The sequence below is a fragment of the Mya arenaria genome, chromosome 17 (assembly GCF_026914265.1).
Source record: "Mya arenaria isolate MELC-2E11 chromosome 17, ASM2691426v1".
Classification (NCBI taxonomy): Eukaryota; Metazoa; Mollusca; class Bivalvia; order Myida; family Myidae; genus Mya; species Mya arenaria.
Window position 1 is genome coordinate 12922537 of NC_069138.1, and position 13745 is coordinate 12936281.

Genomic DNA, 13745 nt, shown 5'->3' on the forward strand with positions numbered 1-13745 from the left:
ACGAACCCTGTGTTAAATACGGCCCTTGTTTAAAATATCGCTGTGTAAAAGAAACTAGTTAAGCAAAAAATCCTCTCATATTCTAATCATTTCTCCTGATGTGATATTCACTATCAAATTGTGTAACAAATAGTTTTGTGCACCATGTACACTGGAATAAATGTTTGAATATAACTTCTCAATGATTTTTCCCGCCGCCGAAAATCAACGATAATTGCATTTTAGCTGTACTGGCCAAAGACCAGAAGATCTTTTGATATGACGCGATGTCTGTCGTCCGTAAAAAAATGAACGCGATTCAGTGTTCAGTTTTGATTGTATCTAAATCAAACTTAAACATTAGTTAAATATTCATGACTAGCCAGTTGTATTGAACTGTTACTCCCTATTTGCCCTTTGTCAAACATATGGTTCACAGATTGCTTCCCTTTAAATAAGCGTTCAGTATATCACCTATTACTTGTATGTTATTTTCTAAGATAATGGCATACCAAAAAAGGTTATGCCAGTAGAACATAGGCCCTCTGCGTTCAGTATTATTGCCTATTATTAGTATGTTCTTGCTTAAGATAATGACATTCCAAATAGTCATACCAATAAAACATAGGCGATCATGGGCCTCTTGTTTGGTATTGCGGTCTATTTGGTTACGTCGTTCCATCGAACGAGTTTCGGTGTGTCAGATGTATCGAAACACAATTTGTTCGTAGGGGCCTTGGGTCATCGTGTCAACGAGCGTTGGACAAAATATCGTGAAGTCAAGAATTTCATTTGAACCTTTATAAGTGAGTGTCGGTTTTCGAATCGAAAGTTATGTTCGCAACTTCCAAATATGTCCACCTTAACGGACCAAAACATCTCTGAGGTTCGAATTATATATGTAAAATACTCATAATTATTTATTGGAAATAGCTTTCGTACGATATAAGAGTTGATAAAATGGCAACCCTGGAGTCCTTGACCATTAAAACAGTTACTTGGAAATAACAAGAATTAAGCATTGAAAAGAATCCGTGGCGTTGTACAGACCACTAGGCAATCCGCGGCACTTTGCATCCTGCAAGACATTAAAGATGCACTCTTACTCCCACATAAGATTTACCACAATTAATGCTATTGTTTTAATATTCCAAAAAAGATGAATATTTGTCGTAAACAATGGTTCTTTTAAAGTATACCTATTTTAATATGACAGAAATGTGCATAAAACATGGTATTTCTACCTTATGAGACTAGCTTAGACCACAATAAATCTTTTAGCATTCACCAATCATTTAATATTTTTGCATTTTCAGCTATTAAATAAACGATTACAATCCTATTATCATTAATTAATATATACTCCATAAATGCATTATTTAGTAAGTAGCTAAAGTTTTATCTGTCAAAATGTATGTTTGTTATACATGTGTATGTATTGATTTTGAATAATAGTGTCACTTTAAAACATCGGAAGAATATTCGTAGGACATGTTTTGTATTTCGTTTATATCGAATATTCGTTAACTCGAAGTATTTCCCGAGCTCCCTACGACTTCGACATAGCGAGTTTTGACTGTATATATTTAAACTCAGTTTGACTTGTAGTATGCATTGCAATACAAATACGTGCAGCTGAATCTATTTATATTATGGAATCCCACTCACAAACAATATTGTCAGTGTATCTTGCCATTTGCTAATGCTAAATGTTGTTGCCTAGTGACTTAATATAGTATTGTTATCATTTTAAAGGACATTGCTTGCTTATTATGTAGAGTCAAACCCCGTTGGCTCGAACTCCCAGGGCCCGGCGAAAATATCTCGAGCCTCGAAAAATTGAGCCAAGCGGGAATGCTTCCTTTCAGTAAATAGAAAAAGGTCCTTTACATCGAGTTCGAGCCAAGAGGAATTCGAGTCAGTGAGTTCGAGCCAACGGGGTTCGACTGTATATGTAAAATTGATGACCGAAAATGCATGGACAAATCGACAAAGTTATGGCAGTTTGTGTTTATATTCTCATTTTTTTCCGATTGAAATTTGACGTGAAAAAACCTTCTTTCCAATTTTTTAAGGCCAAACAAGCTTGTTTTTTGGAAACAAATTTTTAATTTGTTTATATTCTTTCCCAACTCAAAAAACACTCCCAAGTGAGACCGACCTTATATGGGGTCACTAGGCACCCAAATGTCACATAATTGTACATCGGATGTCTTAAATATTCAACAAATGCACCAATATCATTGCATTTCGATGAAATGTATGCACAAACACTTCAGCTTTATCATTTCATTGATAACGGAATAACAACTCTGGCGAACACTGTCAGATATCTTAGTTTTACTGGATGTTTGTGTACGATACTTATTGTCTTGTTAAAGGTACACTAACAATAATAACATACCGTCAAAACTCGCTATGTCGAAGTCATTTGGACCTCGTCAAAATATTCGAGATATTGAACATTCGACATTACCGAATACAAAACATGTTTTGTTTAACCCAGCACGTTCGAAAAAATCGACAGTACCAGAAAATCGAGATAACAGAGTATTAAATAATGCAATAAACGGGGGACGCAGGCCATAGCAATTAACGGGGGGATGCAGGTCATTGCAATTAACGGGGGGATGCCGGTCATGGCAATAAACGGGGGGATGCAGGTCATGGCAATTAACGGGGGGATGCAGGTCATGGCAATAAACGGGGTTACAGGCCATAGCAATTTACGGGGGGGGGGGGGGTGCAGGTCTTGGCAATAAACGAGGGGTGCAGGCCATAGCAATAAACGGGGGTGCAGGCCATGGCAATAAACGGAGGTGCAGGCCATGGCAATAAACAGGGGTGCAGACCATAGCAATAAACGGGGGGTGCAGGCCATAGCAATAAACGGGGGTGCAGGCCATGGCAATAAACAGGGGTGCAGACCATAGCAATAAACGAGGATGCAGACTATAGCAATAAACGGGGGTGCAGGCCATAGCAATAAACGGGGGTGCAGGCCATAGCAATAAACGGGGGTGCAGGCCATGGCAATAAACGGGGGTTGCAGGCCATGGCAATAAACGGGGGGTGCAGGCCATAGCAATAAACGGGGGTGCAGGCCATAGCAATAAACGGGGGTGCAGGCCATAGCAATAAACGGGGGTGCAGGCCATAGCAATACACGGGGGTGCAGGCCATAACAATAAACGGGGGTGCAGGCCATAGCAATAAACGGGGGTGCAGGCCATAGCAATAAACGGGGGTGCAGGCCATAGCAATAAACGGGGGTGCAGGCCATAGCAATAAACGGGGGTGCAGGCCATAGCAATAAACGGGGGTGCAGGCCATAAAAATAAACGGGGGTGCAGGCCATAGCAATAAACGGGGGGTGCAGGCCATGGCAATAAACGGGGGTGCAGGCCATAGCAATAAACGGGGGGTGCAGGCCATAGCAATAAACGGGGGACACAGGCCATTGCAATAAACTAAGGACGCAGCCCATGGCAATAACCGGGGGATGCAGGTCATGGTAATAAACGGGGGATGCAGGCCATGGCAATAAACGGGGGGTGCAGGCCATGGCAATAACCGGGGGATGCAGGCCATGGCAATAAACGGGGGGTGCAGGCCATGGCAATAAACTGGGGACGCAAAAACCTGCCGCTAATTACAAGAGATACATGCTATCGCTTAAAAATATAAACTACGGAAGAAAGTAAAAATATTCAGGCTACCCCTTTAAGATGAACTGACATTTAACTTCAATATTAAGTGATATGGTGAGTGATATAAAGGGTAAAAACAAGTTCTTTGCTCACACAAAATGGCGGACATGGCGAAGACTGGGTCGGGACTTTTTGGAAATGGTGAGTGTTCTGTTGTTGTTTTTCAGATTCGTTACATTAAAATAAAATATGTGTTGTTTTATATGCAACTACTTTAAGTTAAACAGTAGTTTAGTGTTATAATCCGCATTTAGCATCTGGAAATTGTCGATTTAATAAGAACACTTTACTGAAAAGTGCATATTCATACTTAATGCAAAATTTATGTTTACAAATTTAGAAACAAGATTTCAATTTCCTAGTCTTTCATGTTAATATGGTTTACCATTAAATCTGAGTCTTCAAGTAAAGACTTATTTAAATGTAATTTACTTATTAATGAAGGTGTGTTTTATATAAAATACTTTTTTCAGAATTTAAATACGAGGAGCCCGAGTTCCGGGTCACGAATGAGGTCAGGCGAGCGTTTGATGACAACGGATTCATCATTGTTCGGTAGGCGCTCATAAGACGAAATAATTAATTTTGTAAAGCTGCACACCCACAGATTTACCGTTTTGGCAACTTTATAAAAAAAATGTCTTAGAAAAAAATGCTTTAATGTCTGGAAACCAATGATTTAAGACTGCTGAGAAAAGATCAGATCGCATTATTTTTCATATTTACGTTCGAAAATTGATAATTTATGACTAAAAGCGTTACTAACGCTTTAGGTTAAATGAGTTTACGACAGTTTTCCAAATAAATGAGATATGCTCTTAAGTGAGTTATCTAATATTACTGAATTGAATGCATTGATGCCAAACTCAGCTGATTCTGAAAGAGCAGCTGAAAGAGAGTCAAAACTGTCAATCTGTGAGAGTGCAGCTTTAACATCCAAACATTATGAAATATAATAAAACATAAACTGTTATAATTTTGAACATTTTATTGTAGCATTAAATGTAAAATTTATATTGAACACTCAATTTGTAACAGTTCATACATGTAAAGAAGTACATAATTACATGTATAGAAGTACATATAAATAATCAAAGTGCTACGGTGATAGTGCGACGTGCTGTGACCCGTTTGAATCCTTTTGGAACATCTCGGTCATTTTTTTTTATCGAAAACGACCTCAGATGTATATGGACGGTTTACAATGTCAGTAATCTTTACATTTAACTACGCTGCAAGTAGATCGCGTAGTTATAGCTAATCAAATTATTTTTTTATTAATAACTGACCGATAGAGTGAATGAAATCAATGATGCATGACCATAAAGATTAACTTAAATTGAATATTGAATACCACCAATGACTTCTAATTTATTATTCGCTATTTGTTTTTCATAATAGCGGAATGATGGATGAAGCGGAAACAGGCAAGATTAAGAAGTCCCTGGAAGAATACGGATTGGTGGATAAGTATGCATATGGGGTACGTCGAAGGAAAAAACTATTTGTTTTATGGGTGTTTTTACAAACATTTGTACGGTAGTTTTGGGCAATATTTATATATTAATATCAAAACCAGACTTTTTCATTAATATTTTTTCTGCTATGTTGTGAATTTAACATTATAAAACCTGATTTATTATACAATATACAGGCGCGTAGCTATGGCCAATTTGGGATTGCACAGATCGGTTTAAGGTCATTGACAGCCAGCATATTAACCCCTTCACTTGGTATGACAAAAACTTCGATATGTCAAAGTTTCATTACGCAACAGAGTAATTGCGTACAGTCAGCTACGCGCCTGGTATAGCGCTACTTGTAATTGCGTACAGTCAGCTACGCGCCTGATATAGCGCTACTTGTAATTGCGTACAGTCAGCTACGCGCCTGGTATAGCGCTACTTGTAATTGCGTACAGTCAGCTACGCGCCTGATATAGCGCTACTTGTAACTGCGTACAGTCAGCTACGCGCCTGGTATAGCGCTACTTGATTTGAATCTTGAATTGTGCTTACAACACCGCGATGCATATAGGACCGTCAATTGCGTTTATTTCATTGTTCATATGTACGTCATTATCTATTTTTAAAATATGATGAAAAAAATAAACTTATTTTGATTGGTCAATACCCTTTTCCATTAACCAAACTATAATTTATCGGTTTTGGAGTTATCTTTATTAAATTTCACATTTGTGTAGCAAGCGCGAGTATGATTCAGGGGCGGTTCAATGATTTGACGTTAGAGGAGGTGTAACTTAGTGGGCGTAACCTTTTGACTTGCGCCCTTCCCTCAGAACCATATTTTACTTAGTTTAGAATGTTTGCAGGGTGGTTGGGGGGTACCTCCCAAGAAGATTTTTAACAATGTATAGTCCGAAATGGTTTATTTTGGGCGTTATTCATTTCATTTATTTTCTCATATATTGACATAAAAAGTAAACTTTGACGTTTTAAGGGGGCTGAGGGCAGATGCGCTAGTGTGATTCACGTTAACTGTTACGTTTAAGTACTTTTTTCATATTGCACTTTTTTAAATAAGTTTTTTTTTGTTTTTGGCCTGTTGGTGTATCCATTGTGGTATAACAAATGGAACTGATTTTAGAGATAAGTTGGAATCTTTCTACAAGCTATATTCCAAGTAAAACAGTGTTAAAGCTGCACTCTCACAGATTGCAGTTTTGACAACTCTTTTTATTTTTTTGGTTCGAACAAGCCAATTTTTGCAAAAATCCATGGAAACCAGTGTTTTATGACAGCTGAAAAAAATTAAATCGCAGATTTTTATATTTAAGTTAAAAAAAAAGGTTTTATGCATTTTTCTTAAACCGCTAGTACCATAAAACATTGATTTTCGAACGGAAATATGCATATCTACGATCTGATCTTTTGTCAGCAATCTTTTATCATTGGTTTGCAGATATTTACGCAAAAAATTGTTCTTTCCAAGACGAAACATAAAAAAGTTGTAAAAACGGTACATCTGTGAGAGTGCAGCTTTAAAGGAATGGATTATGAATATAACTGCATACATTATTTTCAACGCCTCGGGCACTTTTACTCTAAACGTTAATGTCTCAGTATTGTTAATTCCCACAAAGTCTATTTTTTGACGACTATTTAAAAACTTAACTTGTAGCTCCCAGACGCCGCCGGAAGAGAACCAAAAATGATGTTATGGAGCTATACAGGAAATGACATACTTGGGATGGTTCCCCGTCTTCAGAAAGTTGCCACCACGTGTGAACAGGTGCTTGTTATATGTCAACATTGTAAAAATCGCAATCCATGATATTTTACAATTTTCAGGTACCCGATGCTACAGGCCGGGAACCAAAGGTTTTACTTTGGTGTTTTGAGGGCAATGATATTCTTGGGTTGGTTCCAAGACTTGAGAAAGTTTCCTCTACGTGCGAAAAGGTTTTAAAAATATAAAAAATATACTTTACAACTTTATAGTTCCAATATGAAAAACATATATTTTCACGGTTTTATAAAAAAAAGTTACCAATTCATACTGAAATTAAAGTACGAATGTGGAAAAAAGCAGTTAACTGCTTGACATAAAAAATTAACCAGCTTAGAATACAACCTACATTATGGGCAAATGGAATTGCAGATATGCATCCATTAAGAACAGAACAGAACAGAAAATTTATTTGACTTAAGCATATAAACAGCTCATCGTCATCGTTAAGTACTAATCCATGTAATCTTAATCATTAAGAATTTCAAAATTCGTGGGTGTTAAAATGTCCGCCTACTGTCACTCATTCGATACACACTCCCTGCGTCAGATTTTGCTTTTGCAATGTGTTAGCCAATGAATTTGTATTCTAAGTCAGATAGATGACCTAAAGTAATATCTTAATTATTAAGAAGGGCTCGTTTGCTACGCTCACTCCGCCCATTCTTAATCATTAAGATCTCATTTCAGGTCATATAACTATTACAGTCTAAATCCGTTGGCTCGATATCTCAGGTCCCGGCGCCAAAATACTTTCGTCGAATATCGACCCAAGCGGGAAAGGTTATATAAAGAGTACAGGAAAATCGATCCTTGACATCCAGTTCGAGCCAACGAGGAAATCGAGCCAAACGATATCGAGCCAACGGGTTTTGACTGAATTTGTAGTTCGGCAAACAATAAGAACAATGATTTATAACAGTTAAACAAGGAAAGATTTTGATTTATTAAATTATTGAAGTTATTGAATTACATGTATATATATTACAGCTTATGGGAGGGGACGAGCTTTACCACTACCACACTAAGATCATGATGAAGGATGCCAAGAAAGGTGGCAGCTTTGAGTGGCACCAGGACTATGGGTATGGCGGCATTTTCAGATAAATCTACCACAGGCGGGTCCAGGGGAGTATGCATACTGATTACACCCCCCCCCCCCAAAAAAAAAACAACAAAAAAACAAAACAAAAAAAACACACCTCCAAGTTGACTTAATCATTCAATATAGGAGAAAAAAGTAATACAATATGAAAAATGCACCATTTCGGACAAAAAATTGATAAAACCCAAACCCCTCTGCCAACACTTTAAACCAAACAAATTTCGTTTCTGAGATAGGGGCGCAAGTCCAAAGTTTACGCCCCTTAGTTACGTCCCCTCTCACGTCAAATCCTGGATCCGCCTCTGCATACTGTTACCTTACTTTAAAAAGATATTGTGTTACAATCAAAACAATAAAATACTAGAATACTTTTGATAACATTACCCAATAGTTCATAAGGAAATTATTTTGTTTTGTTAAAATTATGCTGCTGTCTGCTTTTATCACCTCTGTTTGCATTCTTCCTGGTGTTCTGTCGTTGTTTAGTTCTTTAAATAAATTCATTCTTCAACCCCTCGCCTGTCGTCTTTTTATGATGTCTTCCTTCTGTGAAAAACTCAAATATTATGAAAAGACCCCATTTTTCTTGATTCTCTTATTCAAAAGACTTACTTCTGTGAGTGAAAACTCACTTCCAGAGTATGAAAAATCGCTTCAGAGACATACAGACTCACTTCAATTGTAAAACACTCGCCTTTTGCTCGCGTTTGAAGAAAAAACAAAACTTTAGCCTACTGCGTGTGCATAAAACTCACATTTGCTGCGAAAAAAAACACACACATTCAAAACTAACTTATTTCCACAAAATCCCGCTTACATATTTTATATAAAAGCAAACAGGAAAAAAAACGCTTTTAAGTGGGTTTAAGCGAGTTTTGGTAAAAATCCCACTTTTTATTTGGGAGGGGTTCCCCCTTTCTCCTTCTTCTTGTATTTTCTCCAGTGTTTACAAGCAATCGATTCAACACTCTTGCATTTAAACATTGTTTATGCCGCGTTTATATGGCGATATTTGCCACAGACATTAGTCATACCAAAATATTCATTCCAGTCTGAACTTCAAACCAAGTATGTGTTTCTCATTCCTTGTTTTAGCTACTGGTACAAGAACGGAAATCTAAGGCCGGACCTGATAAGCATGTTTCTGGCTGTGGACCCTTGTATAAAGGAAAATGGCGGCCTTCAGGTAAAACAAAATAATCTTACGACTACCGTAAATCATTCTGTACAGGACGAACTTTCCCCCTAGAACTTTCTGACTAATCAATTGCCTGCGTCGTGATAATTTGAGGTCATGATACATTTGAGGTCGTGGTAATTTTAGGTCGTGATATATTTGAGGTCGTGATACATTTGAGGCCATGATACATTTGAGGTCATGATAATTTGAGGTCGTGATACGTTTGAGGTCGTGATACATTTGAGGCCATGATACATTTGAGGCCATGATACATTTAAGGTAGTGATACATTTGAGGTCGTGATACATTTGAGGCCATGATACATTTGAGGCCATGATACATTTGAGGTCGTGATACATTTAAGGTCATGATACATTTGAGGTCGTGATACATTTGAGGTCGTGATACATTTGAGGTCATGATACATTTGAGGTCGTGATACATTTGAGGTCGTGATACATTTGAGGTCGTGATACATTTGAGGTCATGATACATTTGAGGTCGTGATACATTTGAGGTCATGATACATTTGAGGTCGTGATACATTTGAGGTCGTGATACATTTTAGGTCATGATACATTTGAGGTCGTGATACATTTGAGGTCATGATACATTTGAGGCCATGATACATTTGAGGTCATGATACATTTGAGGTCGTGATACATTTGAGGTCATGATGTATTTGAGGTCGTGATACATTTTAGGTCATAATACATTTGAGGTCGTGATACATTTGAGGTCCCAACTCTCGCACAAGGTGTTATGCTGAAACTCGGTTAACCTAGTTTCCACAAAAAGACTGGCACTCGGGTTGGGATGAGCCTATCTTACTCCTCCATGGTAGATACTTTCAGTAGGACGAGATGATTAAAATCGGCTTTCTTGCAAACTATAAAAATAATTTCTTATTCATGCTTCGAATTCATTTTTTTAAATATCTGTAAAAAGTAATCATATCACTACAGGTGCTGGTTGGCAGTCATAACGGCGGCCGCGTGGACCACACTTTTGATGGCGGACAACAGGGGGCGGACAAAGAAAGGGTGGAACATTTGAAGAAGATCTATCCACATTACTATGTCAACCTACAGCCAGGTTAGGGTGCATTACTGGACTGTCGGGGTTTAGCTTAGATTAGAGAGCTAAGATTAGGATACAACCTACATTTACAGCCAATGAAATTGCAGATGTGCAATCATTAACTACTAGGCTTAATCATTAAGAATTTTACCTTTCGCTGGTGTTAAAAGGTCCACCCACTGCCACTCATCCGATACACAATCCCCGGTTAATGGTTAAGAAGGGCTCGTTCGGTACGCTCAATCCGCCCATTCTTATTCATTAAGATTTTAGTTCATGCCATCTAACAATTACTTAGAGACTTTAAGATGGTTGCGTGAATCATACGTTTGGCCGCGGGAAGCAGGCAACTAACAAGGAAATGGGATATTTAAAGGAGATTTATCGCCAATACTTCGATACTGTTACCCGATTATACATGATAGTTTTTGCACTTGAGATAAGTAAATATGGGTGCCGCGTTGATCACGAGATGACGTCATTTTTCTTTCAGGTAATGGCCTGTATGGGTAGTGATTAAATTAAATGTCTGGTTAGCGCACTCGCTTCTCATCTAGGTGACTAGAGTTTGAACGCAATCTTAACAAATGTCAATACCCTGTGACGATGGTACTTGAGCTTTGCCTACAACGCTGCTTGACTACGCCCCAAATACCAATGTTATATCACACTTTATCTCCAGCACGCCCTAACGTGACAAGCGTTCTATTAAAGACGACTGCACCCTTTTCAAATGTAACCTGCTGTTTTCTGGACCGGCCCGGATGATTGCTTCGTTCCGCAACTGTGGGCATTTAAATATTCCTAAAATGAGCCACGCCCCGACATATTGTGTTAAAAGTCATCATCCCTCAGTTTAACATTGATTCTATTCCAGGGGACTGTATCCTGTTCCACTGTAACCTTCTTCACTCAAGCGGTCCGAATGACAGCGCCCAGCGGCGGTGGGCGTTCAACTGTTCGTACAACAAACGCTCGAATAACCCAGTCAAGAAACACCATCACCCCTTCTACCATAAACTGGATAAGGTACGAAAAAGTGAGACAAGTAAGCCGACGAATAATAGGGGAAGGGTGCACACCCTAATACATATTTATAGTATAAACAAATATTTTTGCTGATATAGTACTAGTAAGGTTTCGCGCGTATCCCCGTAACGCCTCGGCCGATTTCGACGTTCAAGGTACCGTTGGAAGCACCTGGTATCGGCCGGGTCCCCGTACTATAGTGCTTTTTACTCATCATAATTTAACTTGAGGAAATTTGATAATTATTAAGGGAGGGAACTTTTATTTCATTGCCGATTGTTCAATTGTCCGGCCTTCTTTACTTTTGGCGCCTTTCTTACTTGTTCTTTAGTGTTTAACCGGTTCGGACGTGTGTTTTATCGGACGCAATAATTTATGAACCTTGGATTATTGTTACCTTTTTGGAAAATGTTAAGGGTTAAAGAAGTAATTGCTATTATGACGAAGAAGACAAATGCCATTTTTCGTTTAATTTTCTAACATTTGGTAACTGTCAACCTTTACTCTCGAATTAAGAGATAACAAATCCCAAAATAAGGGGCTTATCAGCGTTCGACCCCCAATTCATCGAACATTCTTATGCGTAAAAAGCTTAAATACCATTTTTATGTAGAAATGATATTAATCATTTTCGATTTGTTTTAACAAAATAAAAAATAGTTTATCGTGATGAAAATAAGACAACTTCTTTAAAACGACTCGGAACACTTCACTATAAGAATGTACAGTCGAACGTCGTTGTCCCGAACTCCCAGAAACGGGCGAAAGTATCTCGAGCCTCGAAACAAATTGAGCCAAGCGAGATCCTTACCTCAAGTATAAAGAAATAGACAGAAGTCGGTCCTTTACATCCAGTTCGAGCCAACGAGGTATTCGAGCTAAGCGAGTTCGAGCCAACGGGGTTCGAATTTAACACAAATTCCACCAAAACAAAAATTGTGTGCTTGATCTTGTTAATATGGAATCCAGAAAGTTAGAACAATTGAGGCATGTGATTGTGATAAGTCTTTGTAAGTTAAGGGCTAAGATAAATGTGTAAACAGAGAAACCCCGTTTGCTCGAACTCGCTTAGCTCGAATACCTCGTTGGCTCGAACTGCATGTAAATGGCTGCTTTATTTAAACTGAATGGAAGAATATCAGCCTGGCTCGAATTTTTTGAGACACGAGGTATTTTTCACCGGTCCCTGGTAGTCACTCGAGCCAACAAGTTCGACTGTATTAAGACACCGTTGATATTTTTTCTGTTAACCTCTTCAGGTCGGCAACAACGCCCTACGGGAGTGTGAAAATTACTGTGAACCCGAGGGGAAGGAATTCGTTGACCCTGCCACGGACGAGACGGTGAAAGCTGGGTCGAAAGGCGAAGCCATAGAAGCCAAATAGGCAAGAGAAAGGGGCGTAACTCGTACTTCAACGATCAAAATTAAGAACGTTTAATTACCTCCCCTAACGCTAAAGTTAGCCTGGCGTTTGCACGGTTTAATTGTTATGAATTATTGTTGAACACAGCCTGTATATTGCTCAATTACAATAATAAACTAGATGATTGATGGTTATGAATAATATGATTATGCGTTGTTGTTTATGCTTGGTATGCTTACAATGTATTTTCTGTATCCGGAGGTTACTATGGTAGCGTATTATGTATTTACTGGCAGTGCAATCTGTAGTAAAGTATTGTCGAATTGTGATCATGTGCTCTTGTCGACATGTGTTTTGCCGACTTGGCGAGTTATAACAACATATAATGTCAAATTTCTGTCGACATGTTCACTCATTTTCTTATGTTCTGTCGACAAATCAGCCTAATACGGTATGTACAAAAGTAAAGTCGACACAGCATGTTTAACAAGTGTTGTCGACAAAAAATAAGTCGACATATCCACTGAATATGTGGAAAAGTCGACAAATCTCGAAACTTGTGGCGTTAAAACTCGTCACGTCGACATACAAATAAGTCGACAAAACTACACGGTGACATCAATAGACGAACAACGCTTCCATAGGTTGCAGCAGTAACTTTTCTACTTCACAAAAAGGGGTGTGTCTTCCATGGTTTTTATCAGCCCCGAATCCGTGAGAGAACCACTTAACTCACCATCGATTTGTTAACTTTTGCTACATATGCAAAAACATAAAATTTCTTACATCCGTCTAGACTTGGGAAATCAACCACAAAATCATTGAAACATATATGTATCATTGCAAGTTAATATCCATCAGTTTTCTTCTCGACCGACTTCGCAAGAATTTGAAGAGCCAAGTGTTTTACGTATTTCACAGATGTTTCTCAAATAAATCCCTACATATCGTCAGAACAATATGCCAAATTGCCATCAAGCTAAAGAAAATACATTTGTTTCAACTGACTTGCGTACATTTCCTGGGATAAGATTGTATTTGTTTTGGTA

General features: G+C 38.3%; 1 protein-coding gene across 2 annotated transcripts; it reads left to right on the forward strand.

The window, feature by feature from the left end:
* The first annotated feature begins 3769 nt into the window (after positions 1-3769).
* Positions 3770-12899, forward strand: LOC128224609 (L-proline trans-4-hydroxylase-like). 2 transcript variants are annotated; one of them, XM_052934531.1, is made up of 9 exons: positions 3770-3830; positions 4163-4244; positions 5091-5172; positions 6831-6941; positions 7929-8023; positions 9139-9229; positions 10189-10318; positions 11181-11332; positions 12592-12899. In XM_052934531.1, the coding sequence occupies exons 1-9, from the start codon at positions 3788-3790 to the stop codon at positions 12715-12717; spliced, it is 912 nt and encodes a 303-aa protein (XP_052790491.1). In that variant the 5' UTR covers positions 3770-3787; the 3' UTR covers positions 12718-12899. The 2 variants fall into 2 exon arrangements, with proteins under 2 accessions (XP_052790491.1, XP_052790490.1); XM_052934530.1 differs by lacking the exon at positions 6831-6941 and adding an exon at positions 7001-7111.
* The last annotated feature ends 846 nt before the right edge of the window (positions 12900-13745 follow it).

Coding starts and splice junctions, on each gene's coding strand:
- LOC128224609 (XM_052934531.1), top strand. CDS start 3,788: ATGGCGGACATGGCGAAGACTGGGTCGGGACTTTTTGGAAATG. Junction 4,245..5,090: donor AACGGATTCATCATTGTTCG/GTAGGCGCTCAT, acceptor TTTTCATAATAG/CGGAATGATGGATGAAGCGG. Junction 6,942..7,928: donor TTGCCACCACGTGTGAACAG/GTGCTTGTTATA, acceptor TATATATTACAG/CTTATGGGAGGGGACGAGCT.